Here is a 24187-nt window from a genome sequence, read left to right as displayed (position 1 = left end):
CTGGACGGGTCTGACTGCCAGCCTCCTCCCTGTGTATGCATGAGCGTTCTGGGAGATGCTTTTTGAGGAATGATGCTGAAATAGTCGTTAAGAGGGGGGTTGAAGTCAGTGGTCCTCAGTCTGCATCTCGCCTCTGTGCCTTGCTCGTCCTGTGACCTTTAGCAAGTTACTTGCCTCTCCGAGTTCTTCGTCTTGTTTTTAAGCTGGAGATAACATCCAACACACCGAAACAACTGTGGTGACTAAATGATAAAATATAGGAAAAGTACTTAGCACAGAAAGAAACCATAGTTATTTACTACACAGAAGACCCTCTGCCCCTAACGTGTAGGGGAACTTTTTTGGATTGGTTTTTATGGGGGGGAGGGTTCCCCCTCTGGGCCTACCTCAGCTACCCCTACAAACCGTCTGGAGACTTTCGAGTTAAGAATAGACATCAGCTTTGTGCCAGCCCGGACTCTCAGCTCTGCAGGATAAAGGGAAGGAGCAGTGGTGATGGTGAGAATGAATCAGAGGGACCTGCAGGCTAGAGAGAGGTGTCCAATCACCCGTGTCTCTTCTTGGCTGCAGGGGGTGCCTGGGCACAACGGTTTGCCAGGACAGCCGGGGCTGACTGCAGAACTGGTAGGTACCGGCCAGATCTCATTGCCCAGCGCCTCCCCTACTCTTCTCGGGGCTGAGTTTGCCACGCCAGCACCCTTAGCCTCAGTGGGGTTCCCTCTTCCCTCCCTCTTCTGAGGCTGGGAGAAGCCTGGATGCCACGTGGCTTCCCAAGGCTTCACCTGATGCCCCAAGTCCCCAGAGCCCTGCTGAGCCCTTGTGTCTGTCTCTTGCAGGGATCCTTGCCCATTGAGCAGCACCTCCTGAAGGTAAGGGCATTGGAGGAAGGGCGTGGGAACTGGCAGGGCTTCCCCTAAGGGGATCATCATAGCGCTCAGCTGCCTGGTGCCGCTCACAGAGAGCTGCAGATGAAGCTGTTTGTGGGGACCAGGCATGCCACACATCTGCATAAGGGGGGCTAACACAGTGCCGGCTCAGAACAGACCCCCAGTCAGTGTTTGCTGAACGAGTGTTTGAAGGAATCCTGCAAAGGCACCCATGTGGCCATGGGTGCTCTTGCCAATTGCACCTGTGAGACTGGCCCACAGCTGCTGCCGGTGAGGTCACACCCGGGCAGAGTGGGGAGGGGGAAAGTGCACTTTTAGAACTGTCAGACCGGGACCTGCGAGGGTTATGTGCTACGGATAAGCCTGGGTGAGGGCCTGGAAGAAACCTTTGCTGTCCCTTGGTCGATCCAGAAAGAATCCAGGAAGGAGGGGGGTTCGAGAGGCAATTCTAGTGGTGCAAGAACCAGGAGCTAGGGCCTGGTCGGAGAGCTGGCCTGGGTTAGGGACACCCCAGGGCCATGGTCTGGTCTGACCTACCACACTGGACACCACGGGTGACACAGCCTTTCATTGCTCAATCACCTCTAAAGACCAGGCCAGGAGTCTTCCTCCTCCCACTCAGCATCCCGAGGGGTCCCTCCCAGGCCCTGGCCTCCAGAGCCCCCCTGCCCCGTCCTGGTCACCCCCTTCTGGCACTGGCTGGTAAGTGCTCTGGACCTCCCATGAGTCCAGCGGTCCTACTCAGAACAGAGCATGGGGTGCCCCACCCTGCTCTGGACAGCAGTTGACGCCAAAAGCAGCTTGATGTTGGGCTAATCTGCCGGCAAGAGTTATAGGTTGGATCATGGTGGGGCTGTGGCAGTGAACCCCAGCTCTTCCGCCCTAGGCCTCTGGCAACCCGAGGTTCCCCAAGGTCTGCCTCTGGGCAAGTGATGGTGTGACTCCAAAGGTAGCATTCAAACTTTGTTGAATTCTCTGTGTAACATGTCATCTGACAGCTTCGTGATCAAGTGCTCCATGGAGGGCCCCCAACAGGAACTGAGTGTAGTCTGGAGAAAGGGTCCGATGGGGCCCCAGGGGGTGCTGACTCCCACAGGCACCCACAGCCCAGGGGAAGCCTGAGTCTGTGGACAGAGCACTCGTTACACCCTCAGATCAAACTCCAATCCAGGGTCCCACTTAACTTTAGACAAGTCAGGCTGTCTCTTTGAGCCTTGGCTTTCTCATCTCCAGAGTGCTTGTAAGATGACCCGCCTCATTGCACTGTCTGGGTTGAATGCGATCATGTGCAGAGGTCTGTCACCACGGCTGGTGTCACGAGTGCTGAGTCAATGACAACCATTATCATTGAGCTTCACAGTGAACAGTGGCGATGGAGCGGCAGCTCCTCTAGAGGCCCATGGACGCCTCCCCGCCCCACCAGGCTGTGGGTAGACGCCCGGCTTCCCAGTCCTCTGAAACTGTAGTCTAGTTTTCCACTAGTAGGTTTCATTTTGAGGGGGGTGAGGACACATAGCCTCCATCAGACTCTCAGAGAGGTCTGTGACCCCGAGAGGTTAAAGCCTCCAGGAGAGAGGAGGACCTTTCTCGTCACAGGAAGACTTCAGGCCCACACACTGGGGAGCCATGACAGCCGGGACCTGCCGTCCCATCCCTGAGGCTGTCTGCAAAGGGCTGGCAGCTGTTTCCTTGGCTCCCTTGGGCAGAGGAGCTGCTGTGTGGAGCTGGCCTTTTCAGGCTGAATCCTGGTGGCATGTCCTCACAGTGGGCGCAGGTTGCAGGAACAGCCAGGACAGATGGTCCCCCCCTGGCAGGCCCCTCTGCCTCCTCCCACACGGCTGTCTTGCACAGTAGCGTTGGCTTGGCCCCACCCAAGCTTCTTCCTGGAGGAAACTCAAAGCCAGTGTTGGGACCGGGTCCCCCGAGGAGGCAGCCGAGCGGCCTCAGGGATGCGGCTGGGGCAGAAGAGAGCGGTGGCTGGGGCGGTCTTAAGAGCGTGGGTGGGGGCCAGTCCACAGGGCACCCCAGGCTGGGTTTGGAGCAGGGATTCCCCCCATCTGGCCCATCCTGGCCCTTCTCCGGCCCTGACCCCACCGCCCTCTTCTTCTCCTCATCAGAGCATCTGTGGGGATTGTATCCAGGGCAAGACAGCCCACGAGGTGGCCCTCCTGGAAAGCGGAGAGAAGGGAGACCAGGGCATCCCTGGCGTGCCAGGCCTCGACAGCTGTGCCCGGGTAGGAGGCGGGGGCGGGGGGCTTGGGGTTGCCCTGGTGCCAGGTGAGCTCCCTGGCTGACCCCCCTCCGCTGACCGGGCCTCCGGCTGTCGTCCGCAGTGCTTCATGGAGCGGGAGCGCCCGAGAGCTGAGGAGGCCCGGGTGAGTGGGCCTCCGTCTTCTCCTCGCCTCCTGCCCCGTGTCCCACGGGGCTGCTCACACTCACCGTCCATCCTGCTCCAGGGGGACAACCACGAGGGAGACCCGGGCTGTGCAGGGAGCCCCGGGCTGCCGGGTCCTCCGGGACTGCCTGGCCAGAGAGGAGAAGAGGTAAGAGTCTGGGTCCCCACCTGGGCTGGGCCCCGAGGAGGCTGGTGTCTGCACCTCGACAACCCTCGGTTCCTGAGGGCAGTCTCATTCCTGCCAGCAGTCTCCTTGGGCCTTCTGGTGCCTCCTCATCTCCCCCCAGGAGTCCCTCAGGGGCCACTAAGGCCTCAGGCCACCCCGCACACCCCTCACTGCTCTGGCTTCATCTGCCCACCTGGCATCCGGGGCCTCCTCGCAGCACTGGACCCCCGGCCACTCTTCCTCCCTCGGCCTGCAGCTCTTTCTTCTCCAGGGCCTGCTCCCTCACCCCTTCAGCGCCCCCCACCCTTTTTTTTTTTCAAAGATCACCTTCTCAGTGAGATATTCCCTGTTGTTCAGTTACTAAGTCACGTCCGACTCTTTGCTGGACCGCGGCACGCCGGGCTTCCCTGTCCCTCCCCGTCTCCCGGAGCCCTTCCCTGACCATCCTCTAGAATGGAGCCCCCCACACACTCCACATCCCTCGAGCCCCAGGCCCTCTCCCTGTGCCCCACTCCTCACCCTCTGGCGTCCTTGTGTTCCCTTCCCTCGGGAACACACGGCAGGTATCTGCTGAGCGCCGCCTGCACGCCAGACCCTGTTCTATTCTTTCCTGTCCACCTCTTCCCAGAATGTAACTGCCACAAGGCAAAGATTTTAAAGTCCCGTTTACTGTTATGTCTTCAGCACCTGGGATGGTGCTCAGTACATAACAATTGCTCAATAAATGTTTGTGGGCTGATTGAATGAACCGCATGAAAGCTTTACCATCCAGCGCTGACAGCAGCTGCCTCTTGACTGTGGAGGGCTCGGAGAAGGGCTGCAGAGACACCCCCCCCTCAACTGGGGCGCTGCAAGCTCTGAGCCTCTTCATTTATTTCCCGTGGCTTCCTTCGCAGGGTCCACCCGGTATGAGGGGCTCCCCGGGTCCTCCAGGCCCTATTGTGAGTATCCGTGGTCTTCTGGCCTGCTTGAGAGGCTCTCAAAGGAGACGTAAAACCCAGACACCATTCTGCTGCCATACCCCAGGAAGCTGGGCAGGACAGAAAGGGGGAACCTCTTCTGCCTTTCCCTCATCACAGCATCTGCGGGGACTGTGGTCTCCCACCTCCGAATCCCCTAGAGCCGGCCTGCTCCGCCCCATCCTGCCTGTGGTCCTGCTTAGAGGAGGCCTCAGGGCATATTTGTGTTTCCCTCACCCACCTCCACCCCCCATTCCTGCTGTGTTTTGCACAAAGGCTCATGGTCTTGATTGCCAGGAAAGCGTGTGGCAACCTGCAGGCAGGGGCCAGAAGCTAAGATGGAGCCGCCCTCCATGGCTCTCTAGGGCCAGTCTCTAAGACAAGCCTGCAGAGGCCAGCCTAGGAGCGTCTCCCCTGGGGTTGACATGGCAGGCACGTAGAAGTGACTAGGAAAACCTGGAAGAACTGAAAACACTTCCTTTGGAGGAAAACAAAAAATTTTTTTTTGGCTGATGGGAGTCATCGTAGAACCAGGGCCCCGACCTGGGGGCCCGTGGAGGTCAGGTAACAGGCACCATGGGCTTCCACTCTGGCACTGGGGTTCACCTGGACGTGGGGAGACGTGGGCCGGTGGTCTGACTCCGGGGACTGTTGCGCATCTCTGCCATCAGCAGAGCCATTCATTCTTCCTGGAGCCGAGGCGAGGAGGAGCAGGTGGCTTCTGGTCCAAGACTCGGGACGAGTCTCTTTTCTAGCTGCCTTGATAATACCCCCATGACTTCCTTTCCCCGTGAGCCCTCAGCCCCAGATCGTGACCCAGGGTTACTGTGCTTGTGAGATGTGACCTGCCTGTTTCTCCCACCAGGGCCCCCCAGGTTTTCCTGGTGCTGTTGGCTCCCCCGGATTGCCTGTAAGAACCTAGCGCTGCTCGACCTCCCCTCCCCTGCCAGCCAGGTCTCTGTGGCTTTTGCTCGTGTCCCTTCCTGCCATGCCCTGGCCTCCCTCCTCTGTGTGTGTGTGTGTGTGTGTGTGTGTGTGTGTGTATCATCGTCGTCATACCCCTGCAGGCTTGGTAGCTAACGACACAGGTTCCCTGAGGTCCCAGCAGCTTGGACAGCTTCCCAGTCTCTGACTTTCTTTCCATTTTTCCCTTCTCCCTCTTCTCCTGCTTTCTCTCTCTCTCTCTCTCTCTCATCATCTCTCTTCTCCCCCCTTCCGTTTCCCTTTTTTCTCTCCCACAATCACATATCACTCCCTCCAAATCCTCCGGAGCTATTTTACCTTCTTATTTTAAGCTGGTGCCTCTAGGGGCCTCTTTATTCCCTCCCTTCTCACTCTGCCTCCTGCTTCTCCCACCTTTGGTGTTGACTGAAGATTTGCTGAAAGTAGTTCTTGGGGCCCTGCCAGGCGCCTGGCACAGAGCCCGGCAGAGATGCCAAAGCTTTAGGGCTTCACACTGCAGGCTGGCACGGGTTCACTGCCCTGCTGCTTGGTGGGGCTGGTCCAGAGGCGCCCCGGGGATTTCAAGGCGGCCACGCTTGCAACCTTTCCCATCATCCTAGAGGAAGCTTCCTCCTCTTCCCTTCTTCTTCTTTGGCTCCGGGCCAAGTCTGCTCTGAAGCTGGGCATGTGATGCCAGCAGCAGGGTTTCCGGGTGTTACGGGGCCCTGCCCCTCCTGCCCCTCCTGCCCAGGGTCTTGGCCACCTCCTTCCGCCCAGTGTCGTTAATTGCTCTGCCTTCGTCATCATCACAAGTACGTTTAAGTCACTCTCATCCTCACTGTTGCTCCCTCCTGGGTCATGGAAACTAACCTCCTGTTTTGCCGGACTTCATGTTCCTGGGGTCGGCTCCTCTCCCCCCAGGGCTGGTGATGGCGGCTCAGGGAGCAGGGCCCCTCCTTGTCACAGCTCCACCTGTCCCCACGTCCTCATCCTGGCCGGACCTTGTCTGTTTCTGCTTGCTTGGGTGGAGGGGCCATCTGTCCGTCTAGCCATCTGTCTTGTGTCGTGGAAAGGTTTGGGCGCCGCGTCTCTGGAAGGCATGAGGGAGAAGGGGCAGACCCGGCCCCTTAACGGTGTGTTGCATCTATGAAGTCCAGGTTGAGGATGAGGGATGGGGACGCTACTTTGCAATGGGTATCCCCAAAGAGACAGGGACTGCTCTGGAGGGAGCCTTCCTGAGTCCTTCCCCAGCATCCCTAAAGGAAGTTGATTTTTGCCTGGGGTGGGGGGTAGGGGCGGGGCTTGGACAGGTAAGTGTCTGGCATCGGGTGCTACATCTTGGTGGGGAGCACTCTAGGAACACCTCTGCTGACAGTTGCCCCTCGGAGGGAGCACATCTGTCACCCTCCTAAAGGTCCGCCCCAGACAGTGGTCACAGTAGGGCCAACCAATGACAGTCACCTGAGAAGTGCCTTCTGAGAGTCACCCGCCCGGGTGGGTGTATCTCTCTGGTGGCCCGTCGTGGGGGCCCCCGCTCCTGAGAGGCACCCGTATGTGGGAATTTATACCTCTGACAGTGTTGCCCTTCTGGGTCCACCCCCTATGGTCACTTTGCCAGGGACACTCTGGGGGCCACCAGCAGCCACCCCCCCCCACCTTTGCCTAGAATGGGAACAGAGGGCTGCGGGGCCGTGGGGAGGAGGCAGGGGTTGGGTGGGGACTGCCCTCCCCTGCAGTTTCTCATGATTTTTCTCTTCAAGGGTCTTCAAGGAGAGCGAGGCCTCAGGGGCCTGACGGGAGAGAAGGGGGAGCCGGTAAGAGGAGGCGGCAGGGGGGTGGCGACAGATGAAGAGCCCTGGGGAGATGGGTTGGGCCCCCTGGGATGGCTGTCAAGTGGAAGATGGGAGGTGAAACTCTCTGCCCCTCAGCCCTGAATCCCTTAGCACTGGGATCTTCACAAGCCCTCAGGATCCAAGGAAGCCGATCTCCAGGTGCCCTCACTCCTGTTAGGGGCAAACACCCCCGTCCCGGGGGCTTCCTCCCTCCCTCTTCCTAAAGCGTTGAACCTGCCCCTTCCACTCCCAGACTCCCGTCCTCCTCATCGCCTGCCCCAGGGTTTCCTCCTTCGGCTCTGCCCCCCAGGGTCCAGGCCTCTGGTGGTGGTATCCACTGAGGGAAGCTGGCCTAGGGGATATGGCTTGAGGTGGTGGCTGTCCCGGGGGCTGACTGGTGCCTGCTGAGGGGCAACGGCAGACCAGCTGGCCTTGGCCGCCCTCTTACCCAGGGAGGGGGACAGAAATGTTGAGGGGCTGGTCCATCATGTCTCCCTTTCTTTGCAGGGTCCTCCAGGGCAACCTGGTTACCCAGGAGCCATGGGCCCCCCAGGACTGCCTGTGAGTAAGCAGGCCCGGGGCAGGGGCAGGGGTGGGTGGTCTGGGTGCCCAGGGGTGGTGGTCAGAACAAGGCCAGGCTTGGGCAGCCTCAGTGGGCTTCCTCCTCTATCAGCATTTCAGCTGGTGTTTCCTGCCAGGCTGTCCATTCAGAGACCAACCTCCCCTCCCCTCCCCCGGCCACATAAGCCCCCTTGGGAGTGGGACTTGGCCCACCTCTCTGCTTTGGGGGGACCCACTGGAGTCGCTACATATCAGGGGCCAGCGGCTCAGAGCACCCGGAGCCTCCCAGACTGGGAGAGGATTGAAGGGTGTCTGGTGGGGAGGGGCAGGGAAAGTTGGGAAGACCCTGCGGAGGCCCGAGTTTGGTAGACATGACCACCCCCCCACCTCCTTTCCAGTGGTGGTGGTGGGAGACCCGGAGCAGCGCTCCCGCTCCGAGAGCACCCCGCCCCACTGGTTCCCAGCCTCTTCCTGGGCGCCATCTGCGCCCAAGTGCCAGTCTGGGTGCCAGCTGCAGTCTCCACCCCTCCCATCGCACCATGCCGGGCGGGCCGCGGGGCTAATTCCCTCTCTCTTTGCTGCCTGTCAGGGCATCAAGGGGGAGCGAGGCTACGCGGGTTCCCCGGGAGAGAAGGGAGAATCGGTGAGTACCAGAGTGCTGCTCCCCATCGCTCGCGGGGGCGGGAGGAAGGGCTTCAAATGGCTGGTCCCTGCCCGCCCGCCGCCTCCTCCGCTGCCGCCGCCTGGAGAGCTTCCCAGCCTCCCGGTGAACGCGAGACATGACCCCAGCTTCCCAGCCCCCTGAACCCTCCAGCTGCGTCTCAAGCAGTCTGCGCTGCCGGCTGGTTGCTGCGGGGGCGGCAGCTGCGAGGAGGAGGATCGCGCCAGGTTTAGTGGAGATGGCTGGAGGGGCTGCCTGGAAGAGGGGACCTCCTCCCACCCCCACGCCCACAGGCTGGAGAGCCAGCCCGACACTCTGGACCCCGCTGCCTCCAGGCCTGTCCCAGGCCACCCAGAGCCGACACAGCCAGTGTGCCAGACCCACCCTGAGCACGGGTCATCAGTGGGAGCCCCGGCAGTGACACAGCTCACCCGGGGTCCTGCAGCTAGTTAGGGAATTAGGGCGGAGGCTGGACTTGAACCCAACCGTTTGTTTCCAGCCTCCCCAAACCTTTGTCTTCCCTTCCCCATCACTCATGCCGCCCACCCACAGCTGCTGGTGAGGCCAGGTAGGATGCTGTAAACCCCAGCTGTGCCTTTATTCAATAACACATATTTCTCGGGGGGGGCCTTCTAGGTGCCAGGCTCTGTTCTGAAGATGCCTTGATGGATAAAACAGGCAGTTGGGTCTCTGGCCCTCAGGGAGCTCAAGTTCCAGTGGGACAAGCAGATAACAGATGAATAAACAGATACATATAAATTAGGAGAGGTGGGGCTGGTGGAAAAAATCAAGCTGGAGCCATGAACAGGATGCTGTAGATGGAGGGTTAGGGAGGCCTCTCTAAGGGGGTGGCATTGGAACTGAGCCTTGAGTGGAGCTTCAGGGTCAGGGGTGGGGGAAGACATATAGTTGCTGGGGAACTCAAGGGAGAGGCCATGGGTGGGGGCACCCCTGGATCAGATTGGAGCCATCGATGATTTGATAAGGTTTCAAGAGACCTGGAAAGGATAAGGGATGACAGAATTCTAGGTAGAGGGGACAGTCAGTGGTATGAATGTATAGTATTCAGGGAACGGCAGTCTGACCAAGCCAGGCAGAAGATAAGAAAAGGAGAGGGAAGTGAAGCAGGAAAGGGTGGTTGGTATCAGATCACAGGGTGCCTCAAAACTCAGCGTTCGGTTGACAGAGGGGAGCCATGGAGGGTGTGGGAGCAAGAGGGTGTTACAATCAGAGCTGTGTTGAAGAGGAGCTGGCTCTTAAAGTGAAATAAGAGGTGGCAGAACTAGTTAAGAGGCTGGTTCAGTAGCTCAGGCAAGGGAAGGGGCGGCCGAACAGACCGGGGAGAGGAGTCCTGCAGCTTGGAAAGGCCTCCGCCCACATCCCTGCCTCTGCCCTGTGCCCATCCCCTGCCCCCAGCCCTGATCTCCCCCTCCCCCCCCAGTCAGAGCGACTGATTCTGCTCCTTTGTGTCAGCAGGGCCCACCAGGATCTGAAGGCCTCCCAGGTCCCCCAGGCCCAGCGGTGAGTGAGGAAGGGGACAGGGAGATGTGGACATGAGAATCCCTGATCCTGCCCTGGGGTTGCATGGGAAGGTTGCATCTGGGGGTTCCAGATGCATTGTTCTCTGTGGTTGGCAACAGGGTCCCCGAGGAGAGCGAGGACCCCAAGGAAGCTCGGGTGAGAAAGGAGACCAGGTGAGTGGTGACAGGGACCTAGCTGGTTGTTCTGACCACTGTGAAGGGCTGGGGGGAGGCAGGGAAGGGGGCCTCTCCCTGGTGGTCACTCTTATGTATGGGTTGGGGACCAGCTGTCACCTCCCAGCCTCCACCATCCTTGAGCTGTATCCTCTCACCTCATGCCCAGAGCCTCACTTGCCGGCCTTTGGGGGCAGAGTGGAGGACAAGGCCCCAGGACTCACCCTGTCACTCTTTCCACCTGGGCAGCTAGGCTGGAGAGAGGGTGGCGCAGCACACTGCCCCTTGCTTTCTTCCCCCAGGGATTCCAAGGCCAGCCCGGCTTTCCAGGCCCCCCGGTGAGTACAGACACAAAGCCAGCTCTGTCGGGTGTGCTCCCAGTCTGGCAGGGGCTGGGGAGGGGAGGGAGGAAGGCCCAGGAGGAGGAACGGCCTGGGTGGTCAGGCCTGATTCCAGGAACAGGGACCGGGAGAGCAAGGCCTCCTGGGTGGGCCCCAGCAGCCCAGCAGCCCGGAAGTAAAAAAAAATGCATCACGTTAATGGTAAAGCACACTCAGGAGGAAGAAGGAAGCGGAGCTCCTTTCCAGCCCGTGTTCATCCCTGCCTGCTCCTTTGTTGGTTTAGGGTCCCCCTGGATTCCCAGGCAAAGCGGGAGCACCTGGCCCACCCGGCCCCCAAGCGGAGAAGGTGAGCAGGACCCCGAAGTTGGCCACACTCACAGATCTGAGCCATGCAGCTCCTAGCCCCTGTCTGCCCACTCCCACCCCCCCCACACCCAGTATCAGGCCTTCAGAAATTCAAGGACTGACTCAGTTACAGCCAGGATAGGCAAAGAGACTCAAGAATGGGCCCAGCAACTGCTGTAGGGCACCAGGGCCGGGGCAGACCAGTAGGTCCCCAGGGCTGGGTCCAGGATGCCTGCTGGCCTCTGTGCCACCAAGCTCTGCACCTCTCCCAGTGGGAGAGGGTGGCTGGGGAGGAGGCAGAGGGGTGTAGTGAGAGGTGGCCCACTAGAATGTGACAGGCTGGCCTGGGCCAGCTTGCAGCTCCTCCAGGGCAGGGCAAGGAGTTGAGGGAAACACAGCCAAGACTGGGAACCCCCCGCCCAGCAACGGGAGGAGCTCTGGGCGTTTGCCTCCTGGGTCTGACAACAGCAGGAAAGGGGAATGGGCCTCCGGGGGAGCCAGGCTCAGGATGTCCCCAACAGCCAAAGAGGGAAGTCATGGCCTGTGACCTGGTGACAAGGGTGCGAAGGAGCAGCAGTCGGGGAGCGCCCACACTGGCCATCCCTGGGTTTGGCTTTGGGACTAGCTCTGCTTTTGGCAGGAGACCCGGGTTCAATCCCTGGGTCGGGAAGATCCTCTGGAGAAGGAAATGGCAACCCACTCCAGTATTCTTGCCATGGAGAATCCCATGGACAGAGGAGCCTGGCAGGCTGCAGTCCATGGGGTTGCAAGCATCGGACACGACTTAGCATCTAAACCACCGCTGCTTTGGTCTGGAGGCTGACATCCCTGACTCAGACCGCCCTCTGGGCTTCTCCAGATGTGACAGGCGGGCGGTGTCAGGAGGCCCGGAACCGACCTGTGAGGTTGGGATGGGAGGATCATGGCCCAGAGGGAGGGGCAGGAGGTCTGTAGCCTCGTGGGGAGCCTCTTTCCTCTGAAAGCTGGAAAGGACTCCTAGAAGGGGCCACCTTGGTCTAGGTTCTCACTGTTCAGGTGAAGAAATGAGGCCCAGAGAATGCTGGAAGGCCCTGGGATGCTGGGGGCAGTCCTGGAATGCCCCCATTACTCCAGGGTGCACAGCAAGACAGCCCAAGAGCTAAGACTTGCCCCCCCATCCCCAGCCCCACTCAGGAGAGCCCCCACACCCTTGCTGCCTCCCGGATCAGCCATGGTTGAGGCAGTGGCGGGTTCCACCTCCCTTCACCTGGGTGGCGGTCTCTGCCAGAATCTTCCACGCAGGCTCTGTATCCAGGGCTGCCTGCTCTCCTTAGGCCAGTCATTGCCGTCTCCCAAACCTCTGGCCAGCGGTTCTCCAGCTTGACTCCCTGCGGGGCCGCCATTTCCTGGGGTTGTGCTGACCCCTCCTGGTAGCTGGTGGCATTGCAGTACCACCCGGAGCTCTCTCCCCTGGCCCCCTCCCAAGGGGTCTCTGGCTGGAGCCCTTCCCCTTGGCGAGGCCCACAGCCACTGACTGCTCCAGGGTGCCAGCCTCTTCCCCCTGGGGAAATGCTGCCACCACCACCCCCAAACTAAGCTGCCTGCCTCGCCCTCCCTTCTCCGATAAACATTCTAATTCACACATTCACCCCCACCTTTGCCCCTGCTTTGAACTGTCAGTGGCGCCCCAGTGCCTGTAGCAGTGTTTTTCAGGCTTTATTTTGTAGTCCCCAAGGCTTTTCCCTCATAGCTCAGTTGATAAAGAATCTGCCTGCAATGCAGGAGGCCCAGGTTTGATTCCTGGGTGGGGAAGATCCCCCGGAGAAGGAAACAGCAGCCCTCTCCAGTATTTTAGCCTGGAGAATCTCATGGACAGAGGATCCTGGCAGGCTGCAGTCCATGGGGGTCGCAAGAGTTGGACACAACTTAGCAACTAAACCACTACCACAAGGCTTTTTGCCACACAGAATCTCATGTGAATGCTCAAATCTATAAAACAGACTTGCCCGGCAGTCCAATGGTTAAGACCTCGCCTTCTGATGCAGGGGGTGTGGGTTCCATTCCTGGTGGCAGAGATAAGATCCCACATGCCTTGGCGCCCCCGCCCAAACAACAAAAAATAAAACAGAAGCAATATTGTAACCAATTCAATAAAGACTTTAAAAATGGTCCATGTTAAAAAAAATCTTAATAAACAAATATGCAAGTGGAGCTGCTCTGGCTAAGCTAGGGGTAGGGGTCTGGAGTCCCCCCCGGGTCTCCACTTTGTGCCTCCAGCCCCTCCAGGGTCCTCTGGGAGCCCCCAGGCCCTGAGAAGTAGTTTCAAAGCCACTAGTCCGTTTGATAAAATCTAGTACAGTGTCCTCCCCCAATCTAACTCCTCCAGCCTCCTCTCCCCTTCCCCCGTCCCCATCATACAGGCTCCCCAGACACCCTGGCTAGAGCAGGCATGTCACCCGCTCCAAACCTTTATCCTTCTCTGAAGCCCTTTCCCCCTTCTCTGCCTGCCCAAATCCCAGCCACCCTTCAGAGCCCAGTGCCCGCAGACTCTTCTGTGACACCTTCCCTGACCCTCACCCCCCACCCCCGGCAGAGTGAGCTGTGCCCTCTTCTGAGCTCCCAGTTCCCTTCTGAACACCCAGGGCCCCTGACTCACAGAGCACAGGGACTGTTGCATTGCCTGTGGTTGTCGTGGGTCTGTGACTCTCACTGGACTGTGACCTCCTCGGGGACAGGAGCCACCCTTGTTCCATCTGGGGGATCAGAGGCCCAGCCTGCATTACCGAGCACCTGCCAGGCCAGTCCCTGGTCAGCCCTGGGGAAGGTGCTGGACTGAACAGGCTCTGTCCCTTCCTCGTGGAGCAGTGCAGAAAGGGGGATGCTCTACAGATGAAGACAGATCTTCTTGGGCAAGTGGTATGTGGGATACAGCCAGTTAGACCAGAACCGAACTGGGATTTGAAGCCAGCTGTCCTGAGTCTAGTAGCCACCAGCCCCTGTGGCCCAGGGTCCCTTCTCCTGCTGGTGTGTCCAGGGGAGGGAGAGGGACAAGGTCCTGCTGACTTTGTTGGGGGGCTCGTTTCCAGGGCAGTGAAGGGATTCGAGGTCCATCAGGTCTGCCTGGTCCCCCTGGACCACCAGGATCTCCCGGGATTCAGGTGAGTGTGTCCCAGCCTGACAGATGGTGTGTGTGTGTGTGTGTGTGTGTGTGTGTGTGTGTGTGTTTAGGGGTCGGAGTGGGATGAGGGGTGGATGGGGTGGAAAGGGTGGCAGAGCTGGTCAGGCTCCCACCTCCGAGGGCTCCAGCGCAACATGCAGAAATGCCTCTTCCTCGTTTCCAGGGCCCCGCCGGTCTGGATGGTCTGGATGGGAAGGACGGCAAACCTGGCTTGAGGGTGAGACGTGGGCCCAGGAGGGCACCCCACTCCTTCTCCTTCCTTCCACAAGAGCCAAAGCCAAGGGAACCCTGGTGAAGGGAATCGAATCTCATCCCCCACACTGCTTTCAGGAGGTGCCCCCGCCTTCCCTCAGTCTGCCTCTCACCGCACCCCACGTCTCTCATGGCCCCAGAGCCCCCTGGTTTCTCCATTCTTCCGGTCTGCCTTAACCAAGTTGGATGCGCTGGCAGGCAGTGAAGGCAGTACATTTATACCCAGAAGCTCAGTCAACTAAGAAACTAGGCTGGGCATCAGAAAGAACTGGCTGCAGACATGGAAGGACCTGAGCAGCCCTGGCTCCTCATGCCTGGTTTTGCTGGGGCATCTGAAAAGGAGGGGGCCATGGCGAAGGGCAGAGCATCCAGGTCAACTGCCTTCTGTACCCAAAAGAAGGAAAACAGGTTCAGAGAGGGGCCAGGATTCACTTAGGATGCACAGCCAAGTCAGAGGCCAAGCCCCATGTGACAAACGCTCCATCCTGGGAGAGCTGGGGGAGGGGCTGAAGAAAGGGGGAGACAGTGGTGAATGAGTGGGTACAAGCTGGACAAAGCTCCTGTCTCTGTGCCCCTGGCCTCTTTCCCTAGGGGGACCCCGGTCCTGCTGGCCCTCCCGGACTCATGGGACCCCCGGTAAGCTGAGCTGTAGGAAGGGGCTGGGAACTGGGAGGTTCCAAATCTGGGCAGGTGCCTTGGTGGGCGGGGCAGCTCCCATCCACGTCCCTTGGAGACTGAGTTACGACTTTGGATGGGTTTGACTTGTTTGACCCAGGGAGGGAGGAGTGGGAAGCGGCCTCTGCTTGAGGCGAGGGATGTGGCAGCTCCTGCTTTTTCTTCCAGGGCTTCAAGGGAAAACCTGGCCATCCCGGCCTCCCAGGACCGAAGGTAAGGACCTGGTGACTTCCGCCAGCCAGGTTTTCTCGGCTCTTCTCAAGGCTCGACCCTGGGCAGATGGCAGCTGGAGTGGACAGGCCACTTGACCCTTGACTGAAATGCCATTCCAGCTTCCAGGCCTTCTGAGGCCACCGGTGCCTGGCGGACCGGGTCAGGGCTTTGCCATCTGCCAGCCTAAGGGCATCAGAGTGGGGGCATATGGCAGGACCCCTCTGATGTGGGGTCAGTTGGGGTGGCAAAGCCAAGTGGAGATCTGGTGAGCCCCAGATACCCCTCTCTCCTCCAGGGTGACTGTGGAAAGCCAGGCCCCCCAGGCAGCAGTGGCCGGCCCGGAGCAGAGGTAAGGGCCCAGGGTCTACGCATGCTGCCCTTAGACAGCCCTGGGTTCTGCTGAGTCCCGAATGCTGCCACTTCCTCCCTCCTCATTGGCAAGGTGGCTGCCTCTGCTTGGCCTTCTGGGGGAGGTTTTCCCCAAATCTGCACATCTTCACCTTCCCCTCTTAAGGCTTATAACTGGCTCCCCTCCCTATGGGGTCACTGCTGGGTCACTAACCTTCAAAGGCCTGGTCTCTGCTTCCCCCTCCAACCATACTCACAGGTAGGGCTGGTCCCCTAGGGCTTAGACCTAGAGGCCAGGGCTCGGCGTGGTTCCTCTGGCCGGTGGTGTGTCTCATCTGCTCTGCTCAACCCTCCCCTACCTAACAGCCCGTGTGTGTAAAGTCTGTTTCTATGTCACTTCTTCCTCTTTCTGGCTCCTGCAGGGTGAGCCTGGTGCCATGGGACCCCAGGGAAGACCCGGCCCCCCTGGCCATGTTGTGAGTTGACCTGTTTTAGTCTCTGTCTCTCTAAGAGTTCGGATCGCATTGGGCTGGGTGGTGGTGGTGGTGGTGGGCAAGCTGATGGTGACTTGAAAGAACTGACCGCAGGAGCAGCACCAGCCATGCAGAACCAGAAGGGGCTCCGGGCTCACCCCATCCAGCAGTTCCCCGGCTCTGTGCCATTGTCGTTATTTTCTGGGCACATTCGAGTTTGCTTATCAAACAAAGATCATTCAGTTATTCAACAAGTAATTAGTGAGCACCTGCTCCATGCCAGGCACTGTTCCAAGCCCTGGGCTACGGCAATGAGTGAGGTAGAAAGGTCCCCCGATCCCAGAACTTCCACACGGACACAACATGTTGATGAGTGCGGAGGGACCAGGCAGTAATGTGATGTCCTAGGCAGGGCTGGGAGGTGACTTCCCTGGAGAAGTGGTCTTTGAGCAGGGGTCCAAATAACATGCAAAAGCCAGCTATCGAGTTGACTGGGGGAGAAGTGTCCAGGCAGGGGTGTAGCTGCTACAGAGAGCATGAGACAGGCAGGGCATGGGGGAGTGGAGTTTGAGGAGGGCGTGAGTGGGGACGGGAAGGCTGAGCTGGAAGAGGTTGTGGTGCAGATGGTGAAGGACCTCAGGGCAGGAGGAGGAGAACATGCAAGTGGAAGCAGAGATGTCATGGACAGACGGATGGTAGTGGTGGAGCGGGTGGACCGACCCCACAAGTGTTTGGAGGTAGAGGACTTGCTAATGACCCAGATGGCAAAGGGGCAGGAGGCGGCAGAAGGAGAGGAATCGAGGATGACTCCTGTTTGGCTCGGGCAGCCGGGTGAGTGGGTGGTGTGTTTACTGAGAAAGGGTGACTTGGAGAGGAGGTTTATGAAATAATGGCTTTCCCTTCTCCTTGACGCATCTGTAACGCAGATGACTGCCAATGGGCGCCTTTGATCAGTGTGACGGCTCCGAGCTGGTGGGGTTCCAGAGAGGAGGGAATACACTGGCTGTATGCTTTCCAGAAGGCTTTTGGAAATGTTAAAAATAGATCAGGACCCCACAACAAGAACTCTTGGGGCCTCATCACTGTTTTTATGGCTCTCAAGGGGTCCAGCGACCTTGCATTGGGGACCCCAGGTCTAGCCCTGTCCGCCCCCCACCTCCACATTAGAGAGAAAGAGTCGCACACTCTGAATTGTGGAGACTCACTAGGGGGCTGGGGTGTGCAGGGCTCCTCTTCCCACCTCCGTCCATCCAGCTCAGCCCCTTGCTGAGGGCTGGCCACTCCTGCCCTAGAAGGCTTCAGATGAGTAGAACAGAGCCCGTGCCTCCGGAACTTTCCATCTGTGAGCACAGAGGGAAGTGCTCCGAGAGAGACCCGTGTGCCCCCCGGGTTCAGAGGAAGTGTCGCTCTGACCAGGGAGGTGATGCGTGAGCCGGGCCTCCGGGGCGGGATGTGGAGAGATGGGGCAGGTGGGAGCCCTCTTGTGCGGTTGAGGCTCGTCACCCCTAGTGATGGTGAGCGGCAGGGGACCAGGGAGCTTGGGGCTTACCTGCGAGGATGTTGGGGTTGGAGCTGAGCCCCTGTCCCTCACCTGCCTCCGCACAAAGACAAGCTCCTGGTCTCTGCTCCCCCCACACAGAACAGAAGGAAGGTGGCTGGGTGGGGACTGTTGGGGGTCCTCAGAAGACATCCAGGCCCACGTGCCGCATACTTCACCCCCTTGAGCTTGGTTCTGGCTCCCAGATCATCCCCTCAGTGCAGGCCCCAGTTGTACCGCTCGGCAAGCAGCAGGTGTGAGCATCCTGTGTGCCCAGGGATCCCCAGGCACAGATCAAATGCAAGAGCAGATGGAAGGAAGGCTCAGGGAACAGGATGGAGCTGCCGTAACCAAGTTCAGGGCTTGTTCCTGCGGTTGGTCCCCCGCCGCCTCCCGGGGCCTCGTTATGGGAGCCTCTTTCCAACCCACTGACTTGTCTCCCTTTAGGGGCCGCCGGGGCCTCCAGGCCAGCCAGGCCCAGCTGGGATCTCCGCAGTGGTGAGTGCCCTGCTCCTCCTCGGGCCCCTCCCTCCCCGGTGTTTGTCCCTGCGTGTCCCCATCACCCCTCCTTCCCTCTTGTAGGCCTCTCCTGCCTCCAGCCAGTCTCCCTAACTGGCTCAGGGTGAAGACTTTCAGAGAGGCCTGGAGGCTACCCCAGGGTCCTTCCCCAAGTTCAGGCAGCACCACCTCCCTCTCTGGGGCCTCGGAATTGGGGGACAGGGTCCCTCGTGCGCAGTGTCTGCCTCTGGCTCTGTGGGGTTCACTCTTTCCTCCCGCCATCTCCAACTCTTTCTCTAGGGCCCGAAAGGAGACCGTGGAGCCACTGGAGAAAGGGGCCTTCTAGGTCTTCCAGGCCAGCCTGGCCCCCCTGGACACCCCGGGCCCCCGGTAAGACCCCACCTCTTAGGGCACAGCCCCGGGAGAAAGGGCCAGTGGACTTTGTCAGTTGCACACAGCCCTGCACTTCGGGGGTCTCTGGGGAAGGAGAGGTGTTCAGCACCCCGATGGCAGCTTGGAGCTTGTGCCCGAGGATCGCATCCTATTTGGAATAAAGGGCAGGCTGTACAAGCCAGCACTGGGCCAGCCACGCAGCAGACAGCTGCCTCTGACCTAGCGCCCACGTGCACGTCCCTCCTCGAGGTGTCAGATGGGGAAACTGCTCCCTGTTCCACCCCTGTCCCCTCCCCAGGGGAGCTTGTTGGTTGCATAGAAAACCTGTACACGTCAGGCACCCAAACGCAGTGTTATTGCTGGAGCTGTCTCAGCAACTCCAAGACCACTCCGTAGTGTCAGCATGTATACCCGGAGCTGTGATACACTGGTCCGTGACACTGGGCTGAATAGTAACCTACATGCTTGACATGTTGTCATTCAATCTGTACTGCAACCCTATCTAGTAGGTCTGATTGTCCCCGTTTTACAGATGAAGGAACCAAGGCTCAGCAAGGTTGAGTAGGTTGCCCAGAGTCACACAGCTATTGAGTATAAAGAGGCTGCCTGACTCCAGAACTTGGGTCCGGAGCCACGCTGTGATACTCCCTCTTTCAGAGGTTCCAGACGGGTGGACCACATCAGGTGGAACTGACTGCCAGGCTCAGGGATGAAAAGTCTCCCAGGGGGCTGGGGCAGGGACCCAGGTCTCCTAGCCCCCAGGCCGGGGTGCTTTCCACCCAAGCGGACTTCCTTCTGGGGGGCAAGAGCAATGCGTCTGGGGCTGGTGCCCTGGAATGGAGTGGACGACTCCAGCCCATCTGCCAAGAGGCCCGAGTCTTGCCACCTACTCCTCTGACTCCTGCCATGGACCCTGGGCAAGCAGGTCCCATCAGTCCTCCGTCCCTCCTGCCTACAGGCTAAGAACCTCCAGGGTCCCCTGACGAATCTGCCAGTTGCCTTGCAAGCATAGATTGCTCTTCCCCAGCGTCTCACTAGAAATGGGCAGGGCCCAGGGGGCAGTCTCTCCTGTCTCAGGGAAGGAGTGGACACTGAGGCTGCCCTGGCCAAACTCTGGGACTTCATCAAGGACAGAGGTTCACAGGTTCACAACGTTCATTCAGCAAACACTGAACATACACTCAAGAGCCAGGGAAGGTGCGAGATGCCAGGATCTCAAACAAAGAGCAGGGCAGGTGCAATCTGCTCTTCCCTCCCAGAGCTCAGTCAGGGGGTGGCCGGGGCCAGGCTGGAGCATGGCATGGGGTCTGAGTGTCCACAGCCTGTGCCTAGAGGGTCGGGGGGAGGTGGGGAGGATTGTGGCTCCTAGGTGGAATGGGGCTGGCCACGCCTGGTGGGCGAGGTGAGGCATGAAATGCCAAGCTGGGTTGGGGCTCATCACAAGCTCCATTGCTCTCTGCTCCCCAGGGTGAACCCGGCGCGGATGGCGCAGCTGGCAAAGAGGTACCATTGTGCTGGGCTTCTCATTTTCTCTCGGGGATGCTGCTTTTAGCTCCTGGCTTTGCCCTGACCCCTCTTCATTCACTCAGTAAATGCTCCCTGTATGTACAGACCATCTCTGGATGTAGATACAGGCAACTGGTGCCCTTGTTATTACAGGAGAGGAACTGGGGACTAGGAAGAAGGATAAGAGTGAACCTTATTTTTCATTCTTTTTTTTTCTTTTAAACCATATACCTGATCCAAAAAAGCCAATGATAATAATAAAGTTCAATTAAACATCTCCTGGGGACCAGCTCTTGCCAGGCCCTCCTTTTCATTCTGACTTCTCACCTCTCTCTGTCTGTGACAAGGGACCCAGCTAACACAATAATAAGGGCCACATCCTGGAAACGTAATTCTCCCTTCAGGCTGCCCACGCTCTTGGCAGGGAGGTTCTCGTCCTTTCTCGCTCAGAACCCAGTAGGACACAGTTTGGGGGCCTGACGCTTTGGAAGGTCCTTTAATGACACCTGTTCCCCCTGGATGGTTTGGAGATGCTGTCCAGACTTCACCCCTGACCTTCTGCTTTCTTCTAGGGACCCCCTGGAAAGCAGGGACTCTACGGACCCCCAGGTCCAAAGGTGAGTTGGGCACTGGCTGGGTTTGAGAGGAGCAGCTCATGAGTTGATGAAGCCCAGCCCGAAGCTCTGACTTTAGTCATGGAGAGGAGACACAGCAAGGCCAGTGGGCAGGGAAGAGAAGTGGGCGGAACTTGGAGCAACCTCGTCTCTGAAGACTTCTCATGTGGGGCTGTTCCAAGGTTCTTAGCTATGGTGGGAAGAATGGAACCCTTGTGTTCATTCACTCCTGACTGATTCATGCATTCATTCCGCGAGCATCTGCTTGGCTTTGCTCACCTTCCAGGCCTTCTGTCCTAGCCTTGGGCCTGGTGCCCACTTAGTCCAGTCACATTTACACTGGAGCCTGTTGGGTTTTAGATGCAGTGCTGTGGAATCAGAGGAAGGGAGCCTGGGATGTCAGGGAGGCTGCCCAGAGAACAGGGACCTTACAGCCGAGTGGGAGGAGGACACTGGGAGAGGGAAGGCATTCCAGGCAGAGAGGACTAAGACACATGGCTGAGTCAGAATTACAACCAGCAAGGCGTGCCTAGAAGCACACAGGCAGGAAAACGAGGCTGGAGAAGACGTAGTCAGGACCCCATCATGATGGCCTGGAATGCCTGGCCGAGGAATTAAACCTTTATGCTGAGGGCAGCTGGGAGACATGGAAATTTCTCAGCAGGGAGTAAGAACATGAAAACCATCCTTTAAAAGGACTGCTTTGGGGGCAGAGACACGGGACAACCTGTGAAGATGCTGTGGTCCAAAGGGAGATGCTGGGGGCAGACCACTGAGACACCGTGAGATAAACTTGACAGTACTTGGCAATGCTGGACTGTGTGACTTCCTGTCCTTGTAGGGTGACCCGGGACCTTCAGGACAGAAGGGCCAGGCAGGAGAGAAGGGAAGAGCTGGCATGCCTGGCGGGCCTGGCAAGAGTGGCTCCATGGGACCTGCGGGGCCGCCGGGTCCTGCAGGAGAGAGAGGCCACCCTGGATCTCCGGGACCTGCGGGGAGCCCTGGATTGCCCGGGGTGCCTGGCTCCATGGTAAGGAGGAGGCTGGCCGCCAGGGGCACTGGTCCCACAGAGCAGGCATGCGAGGTAGAGCGCAGACCATTTTAGAAGCTCCTGTTTATGCTCTCCAGAAGAAGAGCGTGACCCCCATATGGGTGGTTCTTAACTGTGTGGGAGACTGGAGGGGGTTGGGGACCGTTTCCCCGGGAAGATGCACAAAATGTTTTCTTCCACTTTAGGGGGATTAGGACATTGGCCTCAGTGTCTGTGGGAGGCTTCTGGGACCTTTGTTCCCCACCCCTCCCATCCTTTATTCCCACGAAATCTATTCCCAGGAGAGATGAGCCCCAGACTTGAAAGTGTGATTGAGGCAGGTTTCTTCTCTTTCCTCAGGGAGACATGGTGAATTATGATGAAATCAAGAGGTTCATCAGACAAGAGATCATTAAAATGTTTGATGGTAATTGGCAGCTGACTGGCTGGCAGTGGGTGCTGTTCGCCCTTCCCAGCTGCTTCTTCACCCCACCCCAGCTTCCTTTCCCTTAAAGTATCCACCCTCCTACTTACCTCGCTCCCCCACTTACAGGCATCTGTTCAATTAGACTTCAGCCTTTCCTCTCACCTGCTCTGTTCAGAGACAAAATGATTCCCTCTTGCCCCCACAAGCCCCCACTGAAGCAGAGGAGACAGACAAGAAAATTGATATCAAATGCGTCTGCGGAGAGTGAGCTCTAAATAGAGGGGCACGCAGCAGCCTTAAGATGGCTGGGGTGGTTTCATTTTCAGCTTTTTCTCCTGTTGATTTGTTCATCCAACATCAATAAGCTACAGACTGGGGAAAACATGGACCCTTCCAGAAGGGGCTAGGCATCTTGCTTGGGAAGCAGACCTTGAATGCCAAGCAAGGAGTCTGGACTTTATTCTGAGGCGGTGGTGGATTAATGAAGGCTGCTGGAGAAAAGAGATGCTGGAATCAGATCTGGGCTTCAGGAAGATCACTGTGGGGAGCAATGTGGGGGCGAGGGCACAGGCGACCACTTAAGAGATCCACCTGTGTGTTCCTTGCTCTGACATCCCTCTGAGGAAAGGCTGTCTTGGACTCCACGCCTGCAGCCTGTTGTTCTGAGTCCCCGGGTGCCCTGTGACCCGTCCCTGTCCTTTCCTCCAGAGAGGATGGCTTACTACACCTCCAGGATGCACTTTCCCATGGAGATGGCAGCAGCTCCAGGGCGGCCGGGGCCCCCAGGGAAGGACGGTCCCCCAGGCCGGCCAGGCTCCCCGGGATCACCGGGACTCCCCGGTCAGATTGGCAGAGAAGGACGGCAGGGTTTGCCCGGGATGAGAGGTAGGTCTGCCCTCCAGTTACATGCCTAGTTCTTGGGGGAACAGAGAAGCATTGCATGAGGTCTGTTGTGAATATAGCATTTGTGTGTATATGTGTGTTTCAAATAATCTGACCAGGTGTATCATTTTTTTACTCCAGGATGGTACTGCTTATCTTATTTCTTTTGTTTCAGGATTGCCTGGTACCAAAGGTGAAAAGGGAGACGTTGGTGTTGGCATTGCAGGAGAAATTGGTCTCCCCGGCCCCCCAGGTAGGAGAAGCCAGTCTTTGAGACTGTGAATCTGGAACAGCTGAGAGCTCCTTTCTTGATGTTCTTTCCATAACATACTTGTGTAGAGTCTCAAAAAACCATAGGCCCATCAACCAACATTTATAGTAATGGCACTGTGTATAAGAGGCTCTACTAGGGCATGTGTGTGTGGGGGGGCAGGAGTGTTGAGGATTAGGTGGGAGATCCTGTCCTGTTCTCAAGTCCTAACCTGGGCTAGCATGGCACAGTGGAAGAGAGTCAGATGTTGTGGGCCAGGGAATGCAGGCTCGGGTCCCGCTCATCATCTTACTGGCTATATTACCTCGACGAGCCTAAGAGAGAAATGACTCAAGTCTGATAGCCTGATTCTGAGATGTAGCTTCACCACGTAGCATGTGTGTGACGTCTCTGAGCCTGTGTCCTCATCTCCAAAATGAGACAATAGTTCCCTTCTCATGGAATCGTTGCGATGATTCAATGAATAATGCAGAGAAATCACTTGGCTTCTGCTTGGCAGGTGGATAAAATTAGCCAGTGGTATTATTGTTACTGTTCAGTTAATGTAAGGATCAGATCAAGTCTTCATGAAAATATGGTGTGGCTGGAGAAATAGTCATCAGATGTAAGGTATTCCTATTATTTACCATGACTGTTATTTCTTCTTTTCTTATGACCTGGGTTTCCTGATTTCCCTTCTCTGATCCTTCCTGCCTTAGGTCCCCAGGGTCCTCCAGGGTATGGCAAGATGGGCGCGACTGGGCCGATGGGCCAGCAAGGCATTCCTGGCATCCCTGGCCCCCCAGGCCCCATGGGCCCGCCAGGCAAGACCGGCCACTGTAACCCCTCTGACTGCTTTGGGGCCATGCCAATGGAGGAACAGTACCCGCCCATGAAAAACATGAAGGGGCCTTTCGGCTGAAATCACCATTTCCATCAGATGAAGGACTCCACTGGGAACAAATGGCTCAAACTTTATAGGACTCTGGACGGGTTGTGAATGTTTGGGATTTTTTTAATTGCTATTAATATTTTTTTATCAATAAATAAAGAAATAAAACTATCTGCAATCTCAGTGCCACTGGGGTTTCTCTGGGGCTGCAGCTGCATCTCTGTCATCTTCTTCTTGTCATTCGGTCCCAGGATCAA

General features: G+C 58.0%; 1 protein-coding gene across 7 annotated transcripts in view; it reads left to right on the top strand.

Annotated features, from left to right (window-relative positions):
* The window catches only part of COL16A1 (collagen type XVI alpha 1 chain), a 51759-nt gene extending 27651 nt beyond the window's left edge, over positions 1–24108 (top strand). For 2 of the 7 annotated variants that reach the window (XM_043444658.1, XM_043444656.1), the window contains 28 exons: positions 571–624; positions 837–869; positions 3005–3121; positions 3221–3430; positions 4345–4389; positions 5273–5317; positions 7110–7163; positions 7689–7742; positions 8332–8385; positions 9880–9924; positions 10044–10097; positions 10400–10435; positions 10722–10784; positions 13849–13920; positions 14104–14157; positions 14784–14828; positions 15036–15080; positions 15376–15429; positions 15851–15904; positions 17886–17936; positions 18237–18326; positions 19797–19832; positions 20408–20452; positions 21291–21479; positions 21840–21906; positions 22615–22791; positions 22964–23041; positions 23758–24108. In XM_043444658.1, the coding sequence (XP_043300593.1) occupies positions 571–624; positions 837–869; positions 3005–3121; positions 3221–3430; positions 4345–4389; positions 5273–5317; positions 7110–7163; positions 7689–7742; positions 8332–8385; positions 9880–9924; positions 10044–10097; positions 10400–10435; positions 10722–10784; positions 13849–13920; positions 14104–14157; positions 14784–14828; positions 15036–15080; positions 15376–15429; positions 15851–15904; positions 17886–17936; positions 18237–18326; positions 19797–19832; positions 20408–20452; positions 21291–21479; positions 21840–21906; positions 22615–22791; positions 22964–23041; positions 23758–23960 (2124 nt within the window). In that variant the 3' untranslated portion in view covers positions 23961–24108. The remainder of the gene's footprint in view (positions 1–570; positions 625–836; positions 870–3004; positions 3122–3220; positions 3431–4344; positions 4390–5272; positions 5318–7109; positions 7164–7688; positions 7743–8331; positions 8386–9879; positions 9925–10043; positions 10098–10399; positions 10436–10721; positions 10785–13848; positions 13921–14103; positions 14158–14783; positions 14829–15035; positions 15081–15375; positions 15430–15850; positions 15905–17885; positions 17937–18236; positions 18327–19796; positions 19833–20407; positions 20453–21290; positions 21480–21839; positions 21907–22614; positions 22792–22963; positions 23042–23757) is intronic. The other 5 variants (XM_043444660.1, XM_043444662.1, XM_043444663.1 and 2 more) reach the window with 5 other exon arrangements.
* Positions 24109–24187: the final 79 nt, after the last annotated feature.

Source organism: Cervus canadensis, chromosome 24 (assembly GCF_019320065.1).
Source record: "Cervus canadensis isolate Bull #8, Minnesota chromosome 24, ASM1932006v1, whole genome shotgun sequence".
In the NCBI taxonomy this organism is placed as follows: domain Eukaryota; kingdom Metazoa; phylum Chordata; class Mammalia; order Artiodactyla; family Cervidae; genus Cervus; species Cervus canadensis.
Note: the sequence above shows the minus strand (reverse complement) of the source record. Positions and strands in the feature narration are given on the sequence as shown.